This window comes from Gavia stellata, chromosome 2 (assembly GCF_030936135.1).
Source record: "Gavia stellata isolate bGavSte3 chromosome 2, bGavSte3.hap2, whole genome shotgun sequence".
In the NCBI taxonomy this organism is placed as follows: domain Eukaryota; kingdom Metazoa; phylum Chordata; class Aves; order Gaviiformes; family Gaviidae; genus Gavia; species Gavia stellata.
In genome coordinates, this window is record NC_082595.1 from 24,651,241 (window position 1) to 24,670,987 (window position 19,747).

The 19,747-nt window shown below is 40.6% G+C and overlaps 1 protein-coding gene across 1 annotated transcript in view; it reads right to left on the reverse strand.

Moving 5' to 3' along the window:
* Window positions 1–19,747, reverse strand: part of KIF26B (kinesin family member 26B) — a 300,351-nt gene that overhangs the window by 61,431 nt on the left and 219,173 nt on the right. Inside the window, exons 6-8 of the mRNA XM_059834163.1 lie at window positions 5,477–5,683; window positions 3,890–3,983; window positions 1,493–1,755 (exon numbers count right to left, since the gene is read on the reverse strand). Of these exons, the coding sequence (XP_059690146.1) occupies window positions 1,493–1,755; window positions 3,890–3,983; window positions 5,477–5,683 (564 nt within the window). The remainder of the gene's footprint in view (window positions 1–1,492; window positions 1,756–3,889; window positions 3,984–5,476; window positions 5,684–19,747) is intronic.

Here is a 19,747-nt window from a genome sequence, read left to right on the forward strand (position 1 = left end):
ACACACATAAAAAGGCTTTTTTTCTTGTAATTTAATTCAGCATTGTACAGTGCAGAGATACACAGATGTCTCATGGAGCTACCTCTTCTCCACTGACCTAAAATAATTCATTTTGTATATGGCTGTACTGTCTGTATCTATATGAAAATAAGCAACAATAATGGGATATTTATTATTATTGCTATTGTGCTTAAATACCTTAATAAAGAATTAAGCTCTAAGGAGAGGCTAGTTCTTACACAGTTATGTAACATATGTAACATACATATAGTAATTCAGATCTTTACTGGTCCATCTATCATCCCAATGGGAACTGTGAAGACTCAAGTCTCCCATCTTACATTCACTAGACTGCACCCATTACTGGATACCAGAGGGTGACATCTCTTGTGATACTGTAAGTGTTTCATAAAGCACTAAATCTAGGAGTCAAGTGAGAATGAGAACCCTAACTGTTATTTAAAATCAAGATGCAATTTTGTAGTCCTTGAGTAGAATGGAAAAGAATGGAAAATATGACCCAAGTATGTCCAAAATGCTTAAACCAGAAAGAGATAAAACACAAAATTTGTAACTTGCTGTTTAAAATCTCATGATTCATGACTTTTGTGGATGTGAATTACGATTTCTAGATGGTTGGAGTTGGAAATAGGGTACGTGACCCTGTAAGTCTGTTCCCTGCTCCTTCCCTTCCCCATCCTTGGATAGGCAGTGCTCTGCAGGTTCTGGATGGAAGCAGCCTTTGCCTTTAAGGTTGAAAGAACGTATTCAAGCTCCATCATGCTGGTTTGCTCCCTCTTCATCTACTCGTACAAAAATCAGATTTTCTCCCTCACAGACAGCAAAATGAAAGAATAGGCCTTTTTTCCCCTCAAACCAAGAGAGGAAAAAAAGGTAGGGCTGCTGCGACTTTCTAGTGGTTACCCAGGAAATACATAAGCCAGATACTCATTCCTGCTAAACCTCCAAACCTGAGAAGAGTTTGAGTTATTCTTGGCTTGCCCAGCTCAGGAATTTATTTCTTGGCAGCAATTAATAAGTAGCGATTAATGCTTCCTACAACATTGGTAATTCAAGGGCTATAAATAACGTCGTTTATAAAGAGATAAACAGCCATATTAATGGCCTCCAGCTATTTGTGCAGTACTGTAAATATTTTAGCTTGTTGTTTTACAAAAGAGAAATCACACTTTCTTTTTATTTTTTTTTTAAGAATGAGGTGAACTTTTGTTTGCACTGAATGTTTTCACATTCTATTGCAAACACAAGCCCCTGCTCAACATCAGTTATACCAGAGGTACAAATATTTAGGCCAGGAGAGCAGATGGCCCTGCAGCTGCAGGTCATAAAGTTCTTGTATGTGTTAAAGTAAACACTTTTGACTCTATAAACTTTATGCTCTGGGTAGTTCTTGAATTTGAACCATCTCAATAGCTAAAAAAAAAAAAAAGTCAGATTGCTTGTTTCGGTATAAAATGAACCTTGGATTCACCTGCATGCCACAAATGGGGTCTTCACAAAGGTAGACACCTGGGGACTGGCCATCTTGCAGGCTGCCTGTAGCCACTTCCGACAACAAGTCTCTCAGGTTTTCCTCCTTCCCCCATACTTCCACTGCAGAAATGCGGACTGAGAAGCGGGCTCCTGTCTTCTCTTTGCGTTCATTAATCAACTTGAAGAGCCAAGAGATGGCACAAGGGATTATGCCGAGGTTTTGCATGGAATCATCCTTCCCAATCATGGTGTATGACTTCCCTGTCAGGAATGGTGGGATGGAGAAAAGATAACAACATCACTCCCAGAACCTTTACAGCCTTCTGCCAAGAGAGATTATCCTGCACAGCCTCATGAAAACAACTTCTTTGCTACAATAAGGACAGTCAGCAAGGGAGAAAGATAGGCAGGCAGACAAATAGTACATGGAAAATGGAGAACATTTAAAACCAACAGATGAAATCTTGAGCTGCTTTCAAATATCATTACCTCATGCATTCCCCTGACATCCCCCATTCCCCAGGCAGGGTGCTGCAGGTCCCTACCACACAACATTGCAGCCTCTAATGTGGGTGAATAGTGGGGGGAATTGAGCACTGCAGGAGTGCCATGGTCTCTCAAAATCCCTACTTTAGATACTGTGAGTGTGGTATTCTTTGAATACCATTTTACTTCAAAGCACTATATTATGGTTCATATACTGTGGTTGGGATCGACATAAACCTGGTCCCAGGATCATGAAGATGTGACCTCATACAGAAAAAAACCCAAACAGGTACCTGTGGTCATTTGGTGCATAAGTGGGTCCACAGCAAGAATTATTTTACCTGGGTCAAAACCTTCCCCTGCTTTGCTGTTATTTGACTCTGCGGTTATAGCTCTGGTTTGTCTCTGCTGTAAAAGTTTGTTGATTAAGAACAGACACTATACTATCTTATACTGCTTTAGGTGTCACTACATGTAATGCTCTTAGACAAGCTTTCTAAAGCTCCTAAATTTATAAGCCAAATGGTAAGTTATACATCCTTCCAGGCAAGTACTTGTGGTTTCTTTACCTTGTTTCATTTCTTATGTTGAATCTATGTGGAAAAAGATCAGCGAAGAAAATATTTCTATGCATGTGTCTGTGGCAGGGTCTGGGTATGTCCACAATTGGTGGAATGGTGGTGGTGCCGTTAACAAAGGAACTGCAGAGACTCAACTTATGCTTCAGGAAAGCCCTAGCTAGGCCACCTCTATGAAGGATATGTAGCACTTGTGAGACACCATTATCTAGTGGCTTTCTTTTCCATCTCATTTGCCATTTCATATTTGACAGGTCACAGGGGGTTAAATATCAAAGTGCTCATCCTAGTGTTACTCCTGCCTGGCCCAGAGGGGCCTTGTGGTTAGCTGGACCAGTGGCCCTGCTCCATTCATTGTACCAGAGCTGGTGGCATTGCAGCATTCAGTACGCTCCACTTTTTGTTGCCTATAATTTGGGATAATCATGTCCTGATACAGCTTGATCTTTTTTATCACTTGAAAAACTGAATTATCCTTTTAAGTTGTCTGAATATATCTGTGTTTCTTTGAGACAGTAAAGAATGGAGATCATTACACACATACAATACAACCCTCTTCATTAAAGAGAAAGTGTTTTCAAAATACTATTAGATAAGCATAAACAAAATATATGATTACTCTTGAAATTTCAAAAGAATAGTGTGTTAATGATGATGATTCTTCTTTTTATTGTCTTTCCATGAATACCTGAAATGCTGTTGATGTATTTGCAAAGAGCGAGTTTTGATCCATTGGCAACATTCAGTTAACCACTAGAATAGGAGTTTTTGGAGACAGAATAGCAAGAGGTTAGTAATGAGTGAATTGTATAATCAGGGAATAGAATATAAATCAAACTATTTGAGTGCCCAGTTACAGCACTTGAATAGTGCCATCACAAACATCAAGTACTTGAGTGGATACTCACAGCCTCTACACAGCTTGATAAAAGTGGTGTTTTGGCAAACAGTCTCCAATAACAAACACATTTGTAAAACTGTAGATCACTGTTGGATCATTCATTAACAATTCACTGTTGGATCATTCATTAACAACTGAAGACAGTGCTAAAAATTGCTATAGTACTCAGGGGACAGAATGAAGCAACAACTGAAAGATAACTTTTGTCTCAAAGAGCATGCTGTCCAACATTTAGACAATATACAAAGTGAATATATGTGTAAGCGAGAGGTGAATGTATAGTACAAGGTCATACACAGTGTACCACTTTCAAATACAATTACTATGCAGAGACCAATGAAAGTTTGTTTTCCCTAATCTAATGTACTACCAATCTTGGGTTAAAAATATTCACTTTGCTGCTTGAGTAGGGAAATTTAACAATACCAACCAAGCTTGGCATGACCAAAGCAGAACACGCAGCCATCTGCCCCATTGACCACAGACTGGATCACCTCAGCCACAGTCCCAGCACATACTTCAGCCTGTCACAGGTATTTTTAAAAAAAAAAGGAAAAAAGAAGAAAAAAAAGAAAGAAAAGAAAACCATTAAGAATAATAAGGAAAATCAATAGAGTGTTTTCACTGGAAAATGATCATAATGTCATCAGTGCTCCAGATAGCATGTTGAAGCATCAAAAAGTCTAATCCTGCTTGTCTCATTCATGTGACCTATGCTGTTGATGGGAATGACATTACTTGTGTAAGCACACGAAGCAGGACTTTTGCTCTGTGTCAAGTAAGTTTCATTTGCTGAAGCATCAACATCTTTTGTGGAGTTAAACAAAATACACATACTGTAAGGGGATGTGGTTGGTTTGTTAGAACTGCCTATTTAGGAGACTTTAAAAACACATTTTTGATTAAAAACAATCAAATGCTCGGGATTTTTTACAGGCTCTATTATTTGCTCAATTATGGACTTAGTTTGATTCCACTAGCAGGTGGGTAAGGAATGTAAGGGGAACAAACAGCCTCTTTGGTATTAACTAGGTGACATTTCTTAATTTTTCTCTACGTTATTATAAGTCGTCTTAGCTTTTAGCAGCAGTAGGTTCCATCCTGAAGCCTGTAGCAGTATTTTAAGAAGTACAACACACAAATTTACCCTGGGCATTCTCGGATTTAAGGTTCAAGCAGGCTGAATGGTCTACAATGCTTCTGCAGCAACTGCTAAACTAAATCATAATTTGTAGTTTAGGCTTTTATGTGAAGCACTTCGCATTTGATAATAAATCATGTAAATTCACCTAGTTCATGGGTATTTCTAGATGAAATGCATCCAGGCATTAGTCTGGGAGGTGCTAGCTGCCTGGACCAGGACTAGGTCAGGGATTGACCTAATGATATGACCATACAACAGTGCTTTAGCTGGCCCTGCATCCTAGCTCTCTTAGAAGCAGCCTTACAGTACTGTCTTCTAATTATATTTTGCAATGTTACTTTACTCTTCTTCTGTCCTCCTCATGATATTGGGGTAACATAGTTCATCAAACCAAAGAAGTCTAATAAAAATAAGAACTCTGAATATATACATATGAATAAAGATTTGTGGACTAAAATCCCTATCCTCCTATTGTAAACTGTACAATAGAACACTGTACAAATAATCCTTGACTTCTTAATGAATAGAGGACAGCATTAGAGAACTGCAGTTCCAATCAGATCTCTGTATACACCAAATAATAAGATTTTATAAAAGACAATAACTTGTTGATATTGAGGATTGTCTACTGGGAATCATTTAGCACATTTATTGCATGTGTAATTTTAGGAGCGATTATTTACAGTAAAGTATAAAGAAAGCACACAATTATCAAGATACAATTTAATAAACTGATTTCATTATTGTTGACATTGGCAGACCAAATTCAGCCCTGGTCTAACTCTATTGAAAGTACTACTGTTGCAGCAGAAACTAATTTGGCTCTGGTGCATGCTATTGTTTATATAACTATTCTGATCATACGTTGCCTACCTGTGATGCATCTTGGGGGAAAACTGCATCGAAAGCAAACATCTTGGGTGGAACCTGGTTGCCCCTTTTCTGGAAAGCATTCTGACCTCCACAGGCCAACGGGTCATACAGCGTGATTTGCTTCTTACGGGGGTCAACTTTTAAGAAAGAGCTGGACTCAGACGTGTCTCTGGCAAGCGTGGAAGCAATGCGCACCATGACTTTGACCTGTCAGCAAACACACAAAAAGATGGCTGCATTTGATTAGTCTGTTGGATGCTCTAGACTGGTATGTTGAATGAACTTTCTAAATACACTTGACCAAATCATACTTGCTTGCTGTAGCTAGTGTCTCAGTGGAAGTCAGTGATAACACAGGAATTATTACAGGCAGAATATGGCCTAAAATACCCAGTGACTAAAGCCAGTACTCATCTCCATCTACTTCAACAAGCAACTTGTGTATTTAGAATTACAAGGTACATCATGGTGTTTTAGTGTCAATATTAGTCAAGTACAACGATGAGGTATTACATCACCTTGTCTTACTTTCAATATAAATTGAAAATTAACTGTACCCCAGTGGCCCAATTAAGAAAGCTGAAAGGTAATCTAGACTGCTAAGCTACCAGAACTGGTGCGGTTTCTACGAAGCAGTCTGATCAGTAAAAGCACATAAAAGTCAGACCTGTAATTTACACCTTTGCGATTCTAATCCAAATGCAAAAAGATGAAGTGCTCAGTTCTGTGTCATCATCAAAGAGTTGTGAAAAGAGCCCTGTTTTAATGGCCAGATTTTGAAATTATCATCAAGGGAGTGGAATGTAATAAGTGATAAAAGATTTGTTAAAACATGTTAGCTCACAACTCATTAAATGGCTACATAATACGACATTATTCCTAAGACAAAAATACATCTTCATGGGATTCATGAGGTTATACTGCATCCTTAGCCCAGTTAGTAAGCAATTTAGATGTAAGTAAAACTGATGACAATCCGTCTGGCTTTGGTTCTCCCCAGCTGAACTTTACAGGGCAAACATCACCTCTCTGCCAGCTCTTGCCTCTAGCCACACCTGGACACACTTTGTCCTAGAGCAGACTGACTTTCACACCAACCAGACAGAACTTTTATCTTAATGCTCCTTAACTGTATGTCCCGGGTATCAAACCCATGCACGGTTAGTATGCAAGTGGCCACAAAGGGTCACCTTAGCACAGGGTGGGGGCACATCTGCTGTTGGAATAGCAGATGCACCCTGAAAGGAGGTTGTAGCCCTCAAAGTTAGACAAGGCTGCAGTTTCTGTTGGCCTCACTGAGACTGGTGCTCTTTGTATGTAGATGTCATTTCATGCTGGCCTAAGCTCATCCCACATGGAAGTAAATCAGCTGCTTTGAGAGGTAAAATCTGGGCAAATTCATTTTTGACACAACTCCTTTGAAGACAACAGAATGAAACCAGAGATAAATTGGGATTATTCAGTATGCTTGTGATGTCTTCCCTACGTGTCCGTGAGTCAAAGCGGTAATTTGACTGCACATATTTTAACCTGAGAAAACAAGTTGTCAGTAGATGGTGAAATGGTCACAAATCTGTGCACATGATTTCAGTTTTACACCATTAGTTGAGGGAAAGGGGAAAAATACAGCTTCGGTGTGAATGGCTTCTCTTCTCAACTGCTCAGCTGAGCTGTTTATGAAACCTAACCTCTAACTGGAAAAAGCCACTTCCAATATTTTGCCAAAGGCATTCTTCTAAATCCAACCCTAAGCAGACCTGATGTCTACTGAGGACAAAGGCAGCCAACACCCTTGGTCAGTCCACATGAACTAGGCAAGGTTTGAATGTTTATTCCAGCCCTAGGACTCCTGGCAGCTCAGAAGGGAGGCACTAGTTAAGTTAGCAGGGAAGGGAGGGATTACAACAATGAATTCTAAAGGAGCAAGAAAACAAAAAGCAGTATCAGTCTTGATCTGTTTTCCTATTTTCAACTTTGGATGCCTTTGGCTTTTTAACAGATGTCAATATCAAGAGCACCAGACTGATCTGCTAGAAACCAAAATAAATGCTATTCTTCAACTACTTTAAATAAAATACTTGCTCTGATTTAGAAAACTATTCCCCTATAAGTTTATGTGTATTTTTGGCTGCTATGAATCCATGTTCTCCATATCCTTGATCCTTGTGTGCAAAGGAGAGATAACTGAATATCTTGGAGGTAAGTTTTTTTGGGTTTTGGAGAATGGATAGTGCATGAAATTTAACAACCCTTCATATACAGGCAGTCTAAGAGTCCTTTCTGGACTCAAATTGTATGGGCATTCAGTTTTAACTTCAGCGACGCCACTTTCATTACAGTATAAAATCACTGTTTTGGGTCCTGATTTAAACCTGTTCACACAAAATCAGATTAATACCTGTCACTTCTTACTGAAGTAATACTGCAAATCCTCCTAACTTCCAACAGTTACGGTGATAGAAGCAGAAGCAGCAGGTTTCTCTTTCCTTGAAGCAAAAGACCAATTTAACTGAAATCCTAAAAATTTACTAGCATCAGATAAACTGAACGAACTACTATAAAAAAAAAGCTCATCTCAGAAGTCCCGGGACTTGTCTAATGGCATACATTTTCTGACCATTTGGCTCCTCAACTCTGGCAAATATAGACGTTTCTCAAGAAAAGTACTGCTATTGCCATGAACCTTTGTATTTCCTGTGCATTGGGGATTTTTGTTTTGAGACTTAAAGGTTCATAGAATCATAGAATCATAGAATCACTTAGGTTGGAAAAGACCCATAAGATCATCGAGTCCAACTGTTAACCTAACACTACGAAGTTCACCACTAAACCACGTCCCTAAGCACCACATCTACATAGAATCATAGAATCATTTAGGCTGGAAAAGACCATGTTCATGTTTGTTAGGGAAGAGGAGTATCATATTGATCACATGTGGGTATCCCGATAGCTGGACCACTTCTTACTCTGAAGCTAGTTTATTTGCAGCTGGCATGAAGATGTCTGTGCACCTTGGCACAAATTATCATAGGTGATTCCTCTCACCTCAATTTAGATCAGCTTACAGGAGCTGCCTCCATCCGAGCCAGCTGTCTGACCCCTTTGTAGACAATAGAGAGAAACAGGCACTTCTAGCACTTAATTCACATGGTCTCTTTTATAGAATTGCCTTCCAGATAAGATGAGTTGCACTCCACAAGTGCTTCGTGCTTTCTCTATACCACAACAAGCATCTTAAATGATTACCTGAGATGTAGGTGCCTACATTGTAGGCTGTCTAAAGTTACTCTTTTTGCTGTAAGCATAATAAAAATGCTTTTCCTGGGCAGCACAGCCCCTGATCCAAATTCAGTAGCACACACAATCTGTGTGACAGTCTTCAGGAAAAAATCACATGCTAACAAAAAAAAGATGGGCGCATGAGTGTGATGGACACTGGGCACAAGTAGTAGCAATAGATTATTTGAACTCATCTGGTAATTTGTAGACCCTAGTGTATTCTCTCAGACGAGTTTCACACCAGTGTAGCTCTTTCAAATTACATTAATTGAGAAGACAATTAGATCCTGGCTGTGCAAAATACATGTCTACTATATGTCATGGGAGCTGCGACTATAGCAAAAACCAAACAAGCAGGCAAGATACAGGCAAACTTCAGTCCTGAGAAACACATATCGGGATTCAGAACTGCATACATAACTGTGGCACAATAAGCTAGGCAGACCAAAACAGATTTTAAAACATCTAAGCTAGATGTACCTTCTGAGGAGACAGGCAGGCTTGTGATCTGGGAATCAGGCTGAGACTGGGGAGCTAGGAGCCCCCCTAATGGCTGTGCCTCAGATGCAGTGTGATTGTGAACTGGTGATGCAATCTCTGTTTCACACTCCCCACCTGTAAAATGGGTTGAGTCGCAGCTTACTTCACTGCAAGCATACAGATACCTTCAGTTGTTACTGGGCTCAAAGGACTGGCAGTTGCCGTTAGGTAGGCGCTCTGTTATTAAACATTATTATGCATGTAACCTAAACTCAAGGATTCATGCAAAGCATTTCTCAATAGTGGTTATGACAAGAGTAAATCAACGAAGCTACAGCAGTAGAAACGATGGGATACCACAGCCTCCTGCTCTGCTGTTTCACAGTCCTTCATGCAATTTATAGCTGGGGGTAGCAGGGGGAGGCTCAGAGTCCCTGCTGGCCATGGGGGAGGCAGGGCGAGGACAGGCAAATATAACTCAGACAGCTATGGGGATAGCAGAGGAACTTAATGGACTTAAAAGGCTTCGGTTCAATTTAAGGAACAGACAGGCTGAAGATCACGGTGCTGCTCTGGGGAAGGCAGAAATACAGTAGTTAATTTGAAACTAACTGAACAGTGAAGTTTAAGAACTCTAATACTTTATGCTTGCAATTTATATTTAAATAAACTGTAAATTGAACTTCTTAAAAAGAAGAAAGCAGGTTTTCCAGCTTCACTTCCTATGTGTCATTACTCCTTTAGTCCAATGCTACAGTTTCCCACTAATCTCTTGTAATTGAAGGGTTTAAGAGATACCACTTGTGATTAATGTGACCACTGAGTCTGCCAGAAATTCTTATTTGAAACCCAGCGATCAGGTCTTGGCAACACCCAGCCTTAGATGCACCTCTGACTGATCCACAGGGAAACATGAAAGCAATATCTTGAGACATACGCTGTTGGTAAAACAAACAACCTGGGCCTATTTTTGATCTAATTTTATATTCATGCAAATCTGGCTGAACTCAGCAAGAATTACCCTAGCTTAAGAGTGGAGAGAGAGAATAAAAGAAAAGGTCACTTGCTCTGCATCATTATTGTGCCTCTTCTAGGACATAACTTCACCTCTTGATTCTGCTCATGCTGGAAACATTTTTTAATGTGATTTCTCCTGTCAGGTCACAAGATTGCATTTGACAACTATTCAGTCCAACAGGACCCCCATTTACTTCTCTGGATTTCAGTTCCTGCCTACAAAGATTTGTTCTGTTCTTGAATGAGTTTGTACAGTCATTGAATTTCACAATATTACTCCTGATGTGCAATGCCACAAATGAAAGGACAATCAGAGCTGCACTGTTTAGATTTCCTCAACAAGGTTTCCTTGTATTTTTGTATATGTATTTATTTTAGACATATATATGTGTGTGTGTTTAAATTATATACACTATTTTTTAAAAAATGCATATACAATTTCTGAATATATATAAAAATTTCATATATACATTTTTCATAAATTTCTCTCTAAATTGTAATTATTGGCACTGAAGAGTGCCTTCATGGGTACCATTCAGTAGCATCAAGGGGAGATATAGGGGAATTGCTGTAATATCACTGTGCTTCTGTACTGTAAAAATAAGCACAGACCTTTTAATCAGCTCTATTACAATTTCAGCTGCCTGAACCATGTTCCTTCACCTTCTCTTTTTTTATCTAGTGCATCCCTATGTACACACATCAACTATTTCTTGAAGAAGGAATTTTTCTAATTGCAGGATTTTTTCCCAGCTAAACTCAGTTTGTGACCTATCATGGACCTTTTGTTATGTTCTTACTCTGTGGAGAAGGACAAAGGTTCAGCACGCTCTGCAAAGTAGAACTGGTGCTATAGGAAAAAAAAGAAAACAAGAGTCCAGCCCCAGCCACTGACACTTGCATGTCTCCTGTGCCTGCAGGGGTCTGTCTGGAGGATTGGCAGTGAAAAGAGCATGGAAGGTGGGAGAGGTAAGCTGTGTCAAATCTGTATCAATCATGAATAACTACAAACAGAGGCTGGAATGAGGCAACACAGGCAATCAGAGACTGACACTGGGGATATTATCACTTCCTTCTACTCTTGCCTGTAGGATTTCGTTTGGGGTTCATTTATCTAATTACTGCAGGGACAGGGATAGACAGCTGTTGCTTTGGGCACTGTGCTTGCCTTTATGAGCTGCTTTTCTCATCAATCACTTGAGCAGCTTCTGCTGGACGTGTGCTGGGTAGTGGTGGGAGGCAGGAGCTGTGACGCACTCACGGGCGAGACAGGCCGGCCGGGGCTATTGAGCTGTATTAGCACTCCATCAATGTAATGGCAATCACTGGCTGCAGGAACAGCCTTACTGGAGGTTAATGAAGAGTGGGTTTTGTAATTTCTCACTGTTACAGTTGTAAATAATAGTGGCAGGCACGCATTTTTGCTGTAGCCAACCACAAAATAGTACAGCACAAGAAAATCTATGACATCCCATGCACATACATGCTTTTGCATGATGGATGTAAAGCTAGAAGCCTTTGTATAGTGCCCAGAGAATGTGGAAACAGTCTGTTAAGCATTTTAAAGGATCTTTCTTACAGCTCATGAGACAATTAACTGATCATGCTACAGTGAAATCTAGGAGGTCAAGATAAACAGACTGTGCCCAAATGAGACATACAGAATTGTATGAGTGGACCTTGTTTTAATGGAAGTCTCCTGGTCACATTTGACAAAAAAGAAACCCAACAAAAAACTCTGGTAAATTATGCCCATGTAAGCAGGTCAGGAAACGTGTAAACAGGCCTCATTCCCCATCTTTCTGTTTTCACAAAGGTAACTCTTGTAGGCTTCAGTGCTTCACTTTAGCACAAATTAGAAAATGCTCAGGCCTGATCACTCATGTTCTTTGTGGAAATGGCTGTTACTGCTACTGCTGCTTTGGAAAAGCAGTGAAAACAATTGGAAAAGCAATACCATTAGGGCTCGCAGGTCTCCTCTTTTTTATGACTATGCCTCTGTTTCTTTCTTGTGTAATTGCTAAAACTTTACCAGCTCGTCAGCTCCACCCAGTACAGCAGTTAAACTAATTTGCATTTATAGCAATAACGGGAAGTAGTGCAAGTATACTGTACGGAAACACCAATCATATTGTTTGAAGAACTTGCCCTTATCAGGATTGTACCCTTTTTCAATTGGATGACGTAACTTTATTAGTAAATTCAGTAAAATCTGGTGTGAAATATGCTCAGGTCACAGGGCATGGCTTGGTGATCTCTTGTTTTGTTTGTGTCAGCAGTAGCTTTGAGTTTTGTCACTGTAATTTGGTACGGTCGAAAGACAGTGCTGAGCACTGACGCTGTCTGAAACCAGCACGTACATCAGCCGAATCCCTCAACTGTCGCATTGCTACTTCAGCATTTACTAGATTAACATAGAGCACGGCAGCTTGCTTCTGTTCTTTAGAAAAATAAAAAATAAAAAAGACATGAGGCTCATTCTTCATGGAAACAATCTTTCCCTAAGTTTCCCCACACGCAACAAACAGACTGTGTGTTCCTGGTTTTCCTTTTGCTTCCTTCTGATCTCTTTGAGGGAAGTCTGCATTTCAGATCTGCATAGAGCTGGGGCAGTCTATGTGTTGCCTCAAGCAGAAGGAGGATTTTTTCCGGCTTCTGACACTCTCCACATAACTGCACATGCATCCACAGAAGTGTACGTGCATCTATGATGGGGCCAACAAAGCCTAACTCAGCTCATGTGTGGGGATGAAATTTCAGCTTTTTTTTTTTTGAGAATATCTTTAAATATCACTGTTAGTGGCATTTTCGTAAGAACTGAAGAAACCAAAACAGCCTTCAACAATCCCAGCATGAACAACATGGGATCAGCTGGCAAATCTTGCCTTCCCTGCAGTGGATCTGCAGATATGTAAGCATGCACCTACTGGTATAGTCAGCAGATGCCTTACTTAAGCCTCTAACACACTACTACAAAAATTTGCTCTGCTTCTCTCACTCTGGTAAGAATTTATTTTTCTGTGCTGACTAGCAAGAACAGTTGGCTGCCACGAATTTCAGGATCTCCTCATTTCCTTGGCATCAGATCTCTTTACCTTTCAAAATCAAACAGGCATTTTGCTTCACTTCAGCGACCTTTTAGAGTAGAGGTTTCCCCCCCTTCCTTTTTTCTACTTAATACAACTTTTTCAAAAGGGTCTTTAGATAGAAAGTGTCTAACTAGTAAATTAAACAAGGCAAAAAATGCTTCCCTGGCACAAAATTGACAGCATCCTTCCCTGTAATTTTCATCCTCTGCTATGGTGTGGCAATATCCAGTGGTCTGCCAAGATGGTCCTTTGCCCATGCTAATTTAAAAACCATGCCTGGAATTGTTTGCAAGGGCAGTCTAGTGGCCCAAAACCATGCCAGGGATCTTGTTAACCATGCAGGAGTATGGATGATTGAGTGCCAGTGCCCAGGAACATCTCCTGTTCCTGTTTAGTTTACTTTATAGTCTGTACTGGTTTTAGCTGGGAGAGTTAATTTCCTTCATAGTAGCTTCTATGGTGCTATGTTTTGGATTTATGATGAAAACAGTGCTGATGACACAGGGATGTTTTAGTCTTTGCTGAGCAGTGCTTACACAGCATCAAGGCCTTTTCTGCTTCTTACACCACCCCACCAGTGAGTAGGCTGGGGGTGCACAAGAAGTCGGGAGGGGACACAGCTGGGACAGCTGACCCCAATGGGCCAAGGGGATACCCCATGCCATATGATGTCATGCTCAGCAATAAAAGCTGGGGGAAGAAGAAGGAAAGGGGGACATTTGGAGTTATGGCACTTGTCTTCCGAAATAATCATTACCTGTGATGGGGCCCTGCTTTCCTGAAGATGGCTGAACACCTGCCTGCTGATGGGAAGTAATGAATGAATTCCTTATTTTGCTTTACTTTTGCACACAGCTTTTGCTTTACCTATTAAACTGGCTTTATCTCAACCCACAGGTTTTCACTTCTACTCTTCCAATTCTCTCCCACATCCCACTGTGGGGGAGTGAGCAAACAGTTGTGTGGGGCTGAGCTGCCTACCAGGGTTAAACCACTACATAGTCCCAGCCACAGAGTACTGCACAGCTTGGCCATATTTTCCATTCTTTAAGTTAAATACAAGAAACTCAGGTGGTGCAGTCGTGGTCTCCCAATCATGTGGTGTGCCATATGTTGCTCTGTTCATATTCCAGCCTGGCTTGGTATCTACAGATCCTACAGACAGATCCACAAAACCCAGCAAAAACATTTGTGGCACCACCAAGGCAAGCCTCCCTAAAGGAACTTCTCTGCTCTCATGATTGATGACAAGGCTGCTGTTGTTCTTGCTGCCTACATAGGGTTGCCATCAGCCCCCAGGGGGACAGAGCCGGCAGTGGCGAGTCACTTGGCTCTTTCTCATAGGCCATGCTCATATCCTGCTGCAGTGCAGAAAGACTGAAGAGAACTTTGCTTCACTCATTCAAAGTTTCCTCTCAGAAACCTGCCCTTCCAGCAAAACGTGACCATAATGCCTCAGCTGCCACAAGGACTGAGGTTGATAGAAAGCAGTAGCAATATCAACAGTAGCAGTATCTCAATCACAGAATCACAGAATGACAGGGGTTGGAAGGGACCTCTGGAGACCATCTAGTCCAACTCCCGCACCAGAGCACGTTCACCGAGAGCAGATTGCACAGGAATGCGTCCAGGCGAGTTTTGAGTATCTCCGGAGAAGGAGACTCCACAGCCTCTCTGGGCAGCTTGTTCCAGTGCTCTACCACCTTCAAAGTAAAGAAGTTCCTCCTCATGTTTAGATGGAATTTCCTATGACCAAGTTTGTGCCCATTACCTCTCATCCTGTCACTGGGCACCACGGAAAAAAGACTGGCCCCATCCTCCTGGCACCCACCCCTTCAGTATTTATAAGCATTAATAAGATGTCCCCTCAGTCTTCTCTTCTCCAGACTAAAAAGACACAAGTCCCTTAGTCTTTCCTCACAAGAAAGATGTTCCAGTCCCCTAATCATCTTCGTAGCCCTTTGCTGTACCCTCTCCAGCAGCTCCCTGTCCTTCTTGGACCGGGAAGCCCAGAACTGGAGACAGTACTCCAGATGCGGCCTCACCAGGGCAGAATAGAGGGGCAGGATAACCTCCCTCGACCTGCTAGCCACACTCTTCTTGATGCGCCCCAGGATGCCATTGACCTTCTTAGCCTTCAAGCACGCTCATTGATAATTATGTCTGCTATATTACTTCTAAAACGCCCAGTTTCCCTTTCTGTGAAGCTGTGAAAAGGTGCACAGGATGTGGCTTGGTAAGTTTAAGCAGGCAGGTGATCTCACCCCTAATTAGAGAAAGGGTGGCACCGAGGGCTTCATATTACACGTTCTCAGGAGAACAGGAACTCCCAGATGAACAAGGCTCCCTGTTTTTTTGTCTAAGGAAACAAGAATTTCTATGGAAAGAATGCAGATAAAAGAAAAGTTTCCTTTACGCATGTCTTTGAGATGTCTTTTCAGTGCTAGAGAAACAAAGGATATACAGGTATTGCACAGAAGATGTATAATCACAATTGTAAGCTTTTCCATTATTTATAAAGATGATCTCCATGACTGCATACAAAAGAAGATTCCCCAGTCTGCACATAACAGTGTATGGCATAGCACCATAAATAATGAGTAGCAATGCAATCAGATAAGAAGGGTTTACATTATTTAAGCCAAGCCAGAAGAAGTGACAAATTGCAGTTTAATGCAGATAAGTGTGGAAAAAGATGTGTAAAGCTTTGGAGTGGCAGTTGGTAATAACAGCCAGTAAATAAAAGGGATGGTTCATGGTACTGACTAGGAAAAAGGTTTGAGAATTCATGGGGAGGAAAAGAATTCCAAAGAAAGCAAGGGACCACATTGCTAAAGAGAGTCTATATAAATGGAAGGAGATACAATTATCATATTAGGCAATATAGGTGAGATACTCAATATATGCTTGGGTTTTCAGAGGAGAAATCCAGTATCCAGAAGGAGAGTATAAGCAGTCTCCGGTGCCATATGTTTCATGAAACAATCAGCAGAGACTTCAAGGATTAGAGCTAGATGCTTTAGTGAGAAATTTAATACATTATAACGTCATTGAATTCATCAATAATTCCTTATTTACCTGCAAGTATATGAGATGAGAATTTGACCTTAGTTAAGAACAACCAGCAACAAAAGGAAACTTGAAAAAAGAGGAAATAATAAAACCTGGATCCAAGCAATGATATGATTTATATTGTTAGTGAACCTTTCACCTGAAGATCCTACAGGGCTTCACAAAGGCTTCTGACAGGATTAAGACATATATTTACAATTATGCTCATTTTTTCAACTGCAGAAGTAAGGCATAAGAATAAATGAATCATCTAAGATCCCAGGAAAGGTTTGCTTTACCTTAACAGACTACCTGAACTCTACTTCTTCCCTTTCTTATCCCATAACTGTAGGCTGTATTGTTTACAAGGGAATAAATCTGATATTAAATTTATTTTTTCTTTTATGTTGTATCCTATTTAATACTACCTGCATGCTTCTATCTTTGTCAGTGGTACAGGGAGGCACAATAACTACAGAGCCCAAGCAGCCAGTCACTTAGACTTAATGAGATCCATTTGTAACGCTATATATTATCTCTGACTAAAAATGCATTTGTTGAGCGATAACAGAAATCTGTGGAACAGATTTTTATGGTGGGCTTGATTCTGCATAGCTCTGAAACAAACAGAACTATTTATTGTGCCTGGGACAAGAGAATAGAAGACAAGACCATACAAGATGTATCTAAAGATTCACATGACTCCATAATATCCCATCTCCAACAGCGACCCAACAGTCTGCCTTGTGAGCCTCCCACTGCAGTGGGCTGCACTGACGTCCCACTGGTCCCCTCCAAGCTGTGCTTTGCCAATACCTGCATGGTTAATGTGCCACTTGCATCCTACCAAGACACAAACTGGGAGGAACTTATACTATCAATAGAGACACAGGCTCCAATAAGCCATCTTGCAGTGTGAATCAAATCTATAGCCTGTTGGGGACACTATTGGCCTTGGCCGTATTCATAGTGCCATTCGTGGGATGTTGTCACTCCTTTTGGGAGTGGGGAGAGGAGTGCCCCAGAAAGGTCTCCCCTGGGTACACACAGTACATGAAGCTGCCTCTCCCAGCTCCTCTAGAACCTGTTGCTGAGGTTCTGGTTGCTTGTCCTTCCTCAGAATTTTTTTTAATTTTTTTTTTTTTTAATGCCTTCCCCAGTCCTAACATTCGATTGCTTTCTGACCAGTAGTGAACATTGTGTTGGGATTTTTAGTAGCCTCTAGAAGACACTACAACCTGACTCTTACCCCAAAGGAAAGTAAACCCAAAGAAGTCATATGTCTGGGCAAATTTGTTCCTAAAAGCTGTGGATCAGCAAACACAGCATCTGGTGGTACAAGGATGCTCTTGCTTAGTTAGAAAAATCCAAAGACATATTATTGAAGTCTACACTGCTGGTGCAAATGATCTCTGTGTTGTACTCTGCGATATTGGTTCCTGAGCATGCATCTGACTCCAGGTACAGTGCAGCTCATCTCTACTGCATCCTGTGCTCCCATGGGAAGAAATCCAGCTATGCAAGCAAGAAGGATGGTACGGTATGCTTAGCACTGATCCTGGTCTGTCTGACCACAGAACTGTATCAGGACTGTAATGCCTTCCTGTGGTTTTTGTACTGAACATAACTAGCTAAATAACAGAAGCAAAATGATACCAAATCAGAAAGGCAGACAAGCAAAAAAGAGAGAAAACTAAACAGGAGCCCCCAGGTGAGAACTAAATGGAAACAGTACTTTGACAAATGAAACTTGTCTCGCGTAACAGGGAGTCACTAACTTCTTTAACCCTCAGCTGTAGTATACAGCATAACATTGCTACTGACCCTCTTCCTTGGTGAATGCAACTCTATAGCAATGAGAAACAGCCAACAAAGTGCCCATCTGCCTAGTGGCCCCTACTACTGATTTCATCCACTGCTTGCTGCCTTGTTAAATGCTGTAATAAATAATGGCAGTGTTTGTGAATAGACCAGGTAACTAACCACTTGCCCTAGAATGAATCTCCAATGCTTGTTAGTAGTCTTTGTACATGCCCTCAGCTGTAATTCTGCAATCTTAACTCATGCAAAATTCCCATTGTCTTCAACCTCAACTGCCATTTCCTGACTTTTGAGCGCTTAAACCATGCAACCTTAACATTCCTTTAATTGCTGTTCGTCAATGGATTAATTCATTACGTTGTGTGTAGCTTAGGGATTCCGTAATTCTTTCTAGCAAGTAGCAACCTTTAATGAATGGCACCTGATCAATAATGCAGAATTCAACATCTGAGACTAAATACCCCTTTTTCATGAGTAGGGGTATATCTACAGGAAATGTCAAAACCATTTATCAAGGGTCCAGACTGATAGCCTGCAGCTGCTGTCCACAAGAACTATAAAAACGAACTTTGCTGAGTCCTGCAAATATATTTTTTGTATTGTATATAACTAGTTTTTTCCATGACCAAAATACAAAATAAGGACTTATTGAGTAGGAGTGCAATGGTCATTACCAGAGCTTTTTTAAAGTAAAACTTTGCCATAACAGTACTTTGTCCCTAAACTGCTAGTTATATAGGATTATTTTATCTTGGTTTCCAGGTGCATCTTTAAAACAATCCTCATTGTAACTCTAGACAGGCTGAGCTGCTTAATACAAATGCAAAAAATGCATTTGTATTTCAGTTTCAAAATCTCAGATTAACAAGGCAATTGGACAAACATTACAAACCAAGACAATGGTAAGCACTTTAACTCTTCCTGATATCTAGGTGAAGCATGTATCAAAGGAGCAAGTAGTTTTAACTGTTTTGGAAAGCTTTTACATTTTGTAATAAATGATCTAACAGAGAAGCACAGGGAACCTCCAGCTCCTTTGCCAATAATTCGCATCTGGCAGTAAATAGAGAGTAGCAATAGTTATGGGCTACAATCACCATTGACAAATATGAGCAAGATAATGAAAATAGGTTTAATGAAGTTTGCTTTAGTCCTGCATGGCTTAAAAAACATTGATTTAAGTGCCAAAGTGATCCCTCCTTGTCAAATCCTAAGTCTTGTGTGATCAGTTTTCTAGGCATGTTATTTAAATAGCTAAGAATAATCTCATTCTGGACACTACATATGCAAGCAAGGCTCTTTACATTGCACCTATCACCAGGATGGGGACTGCATCAGCCATGTAAGTTTACTTTCTAAAGATCAAGCTCTTGATCACTTAGGAGCTGTTCAAGACAACTTCGCCTTTAGCTAGCCTGAACTACACTGACAATTTGATTCTCTCTTTTCTGATGCAGACAGAGTGATCTGGTGGTGGAGAAGAAAAAGTGGATGATCTTGGTGAGGTTGGGAAGGCAACAATTCTACTATGGCT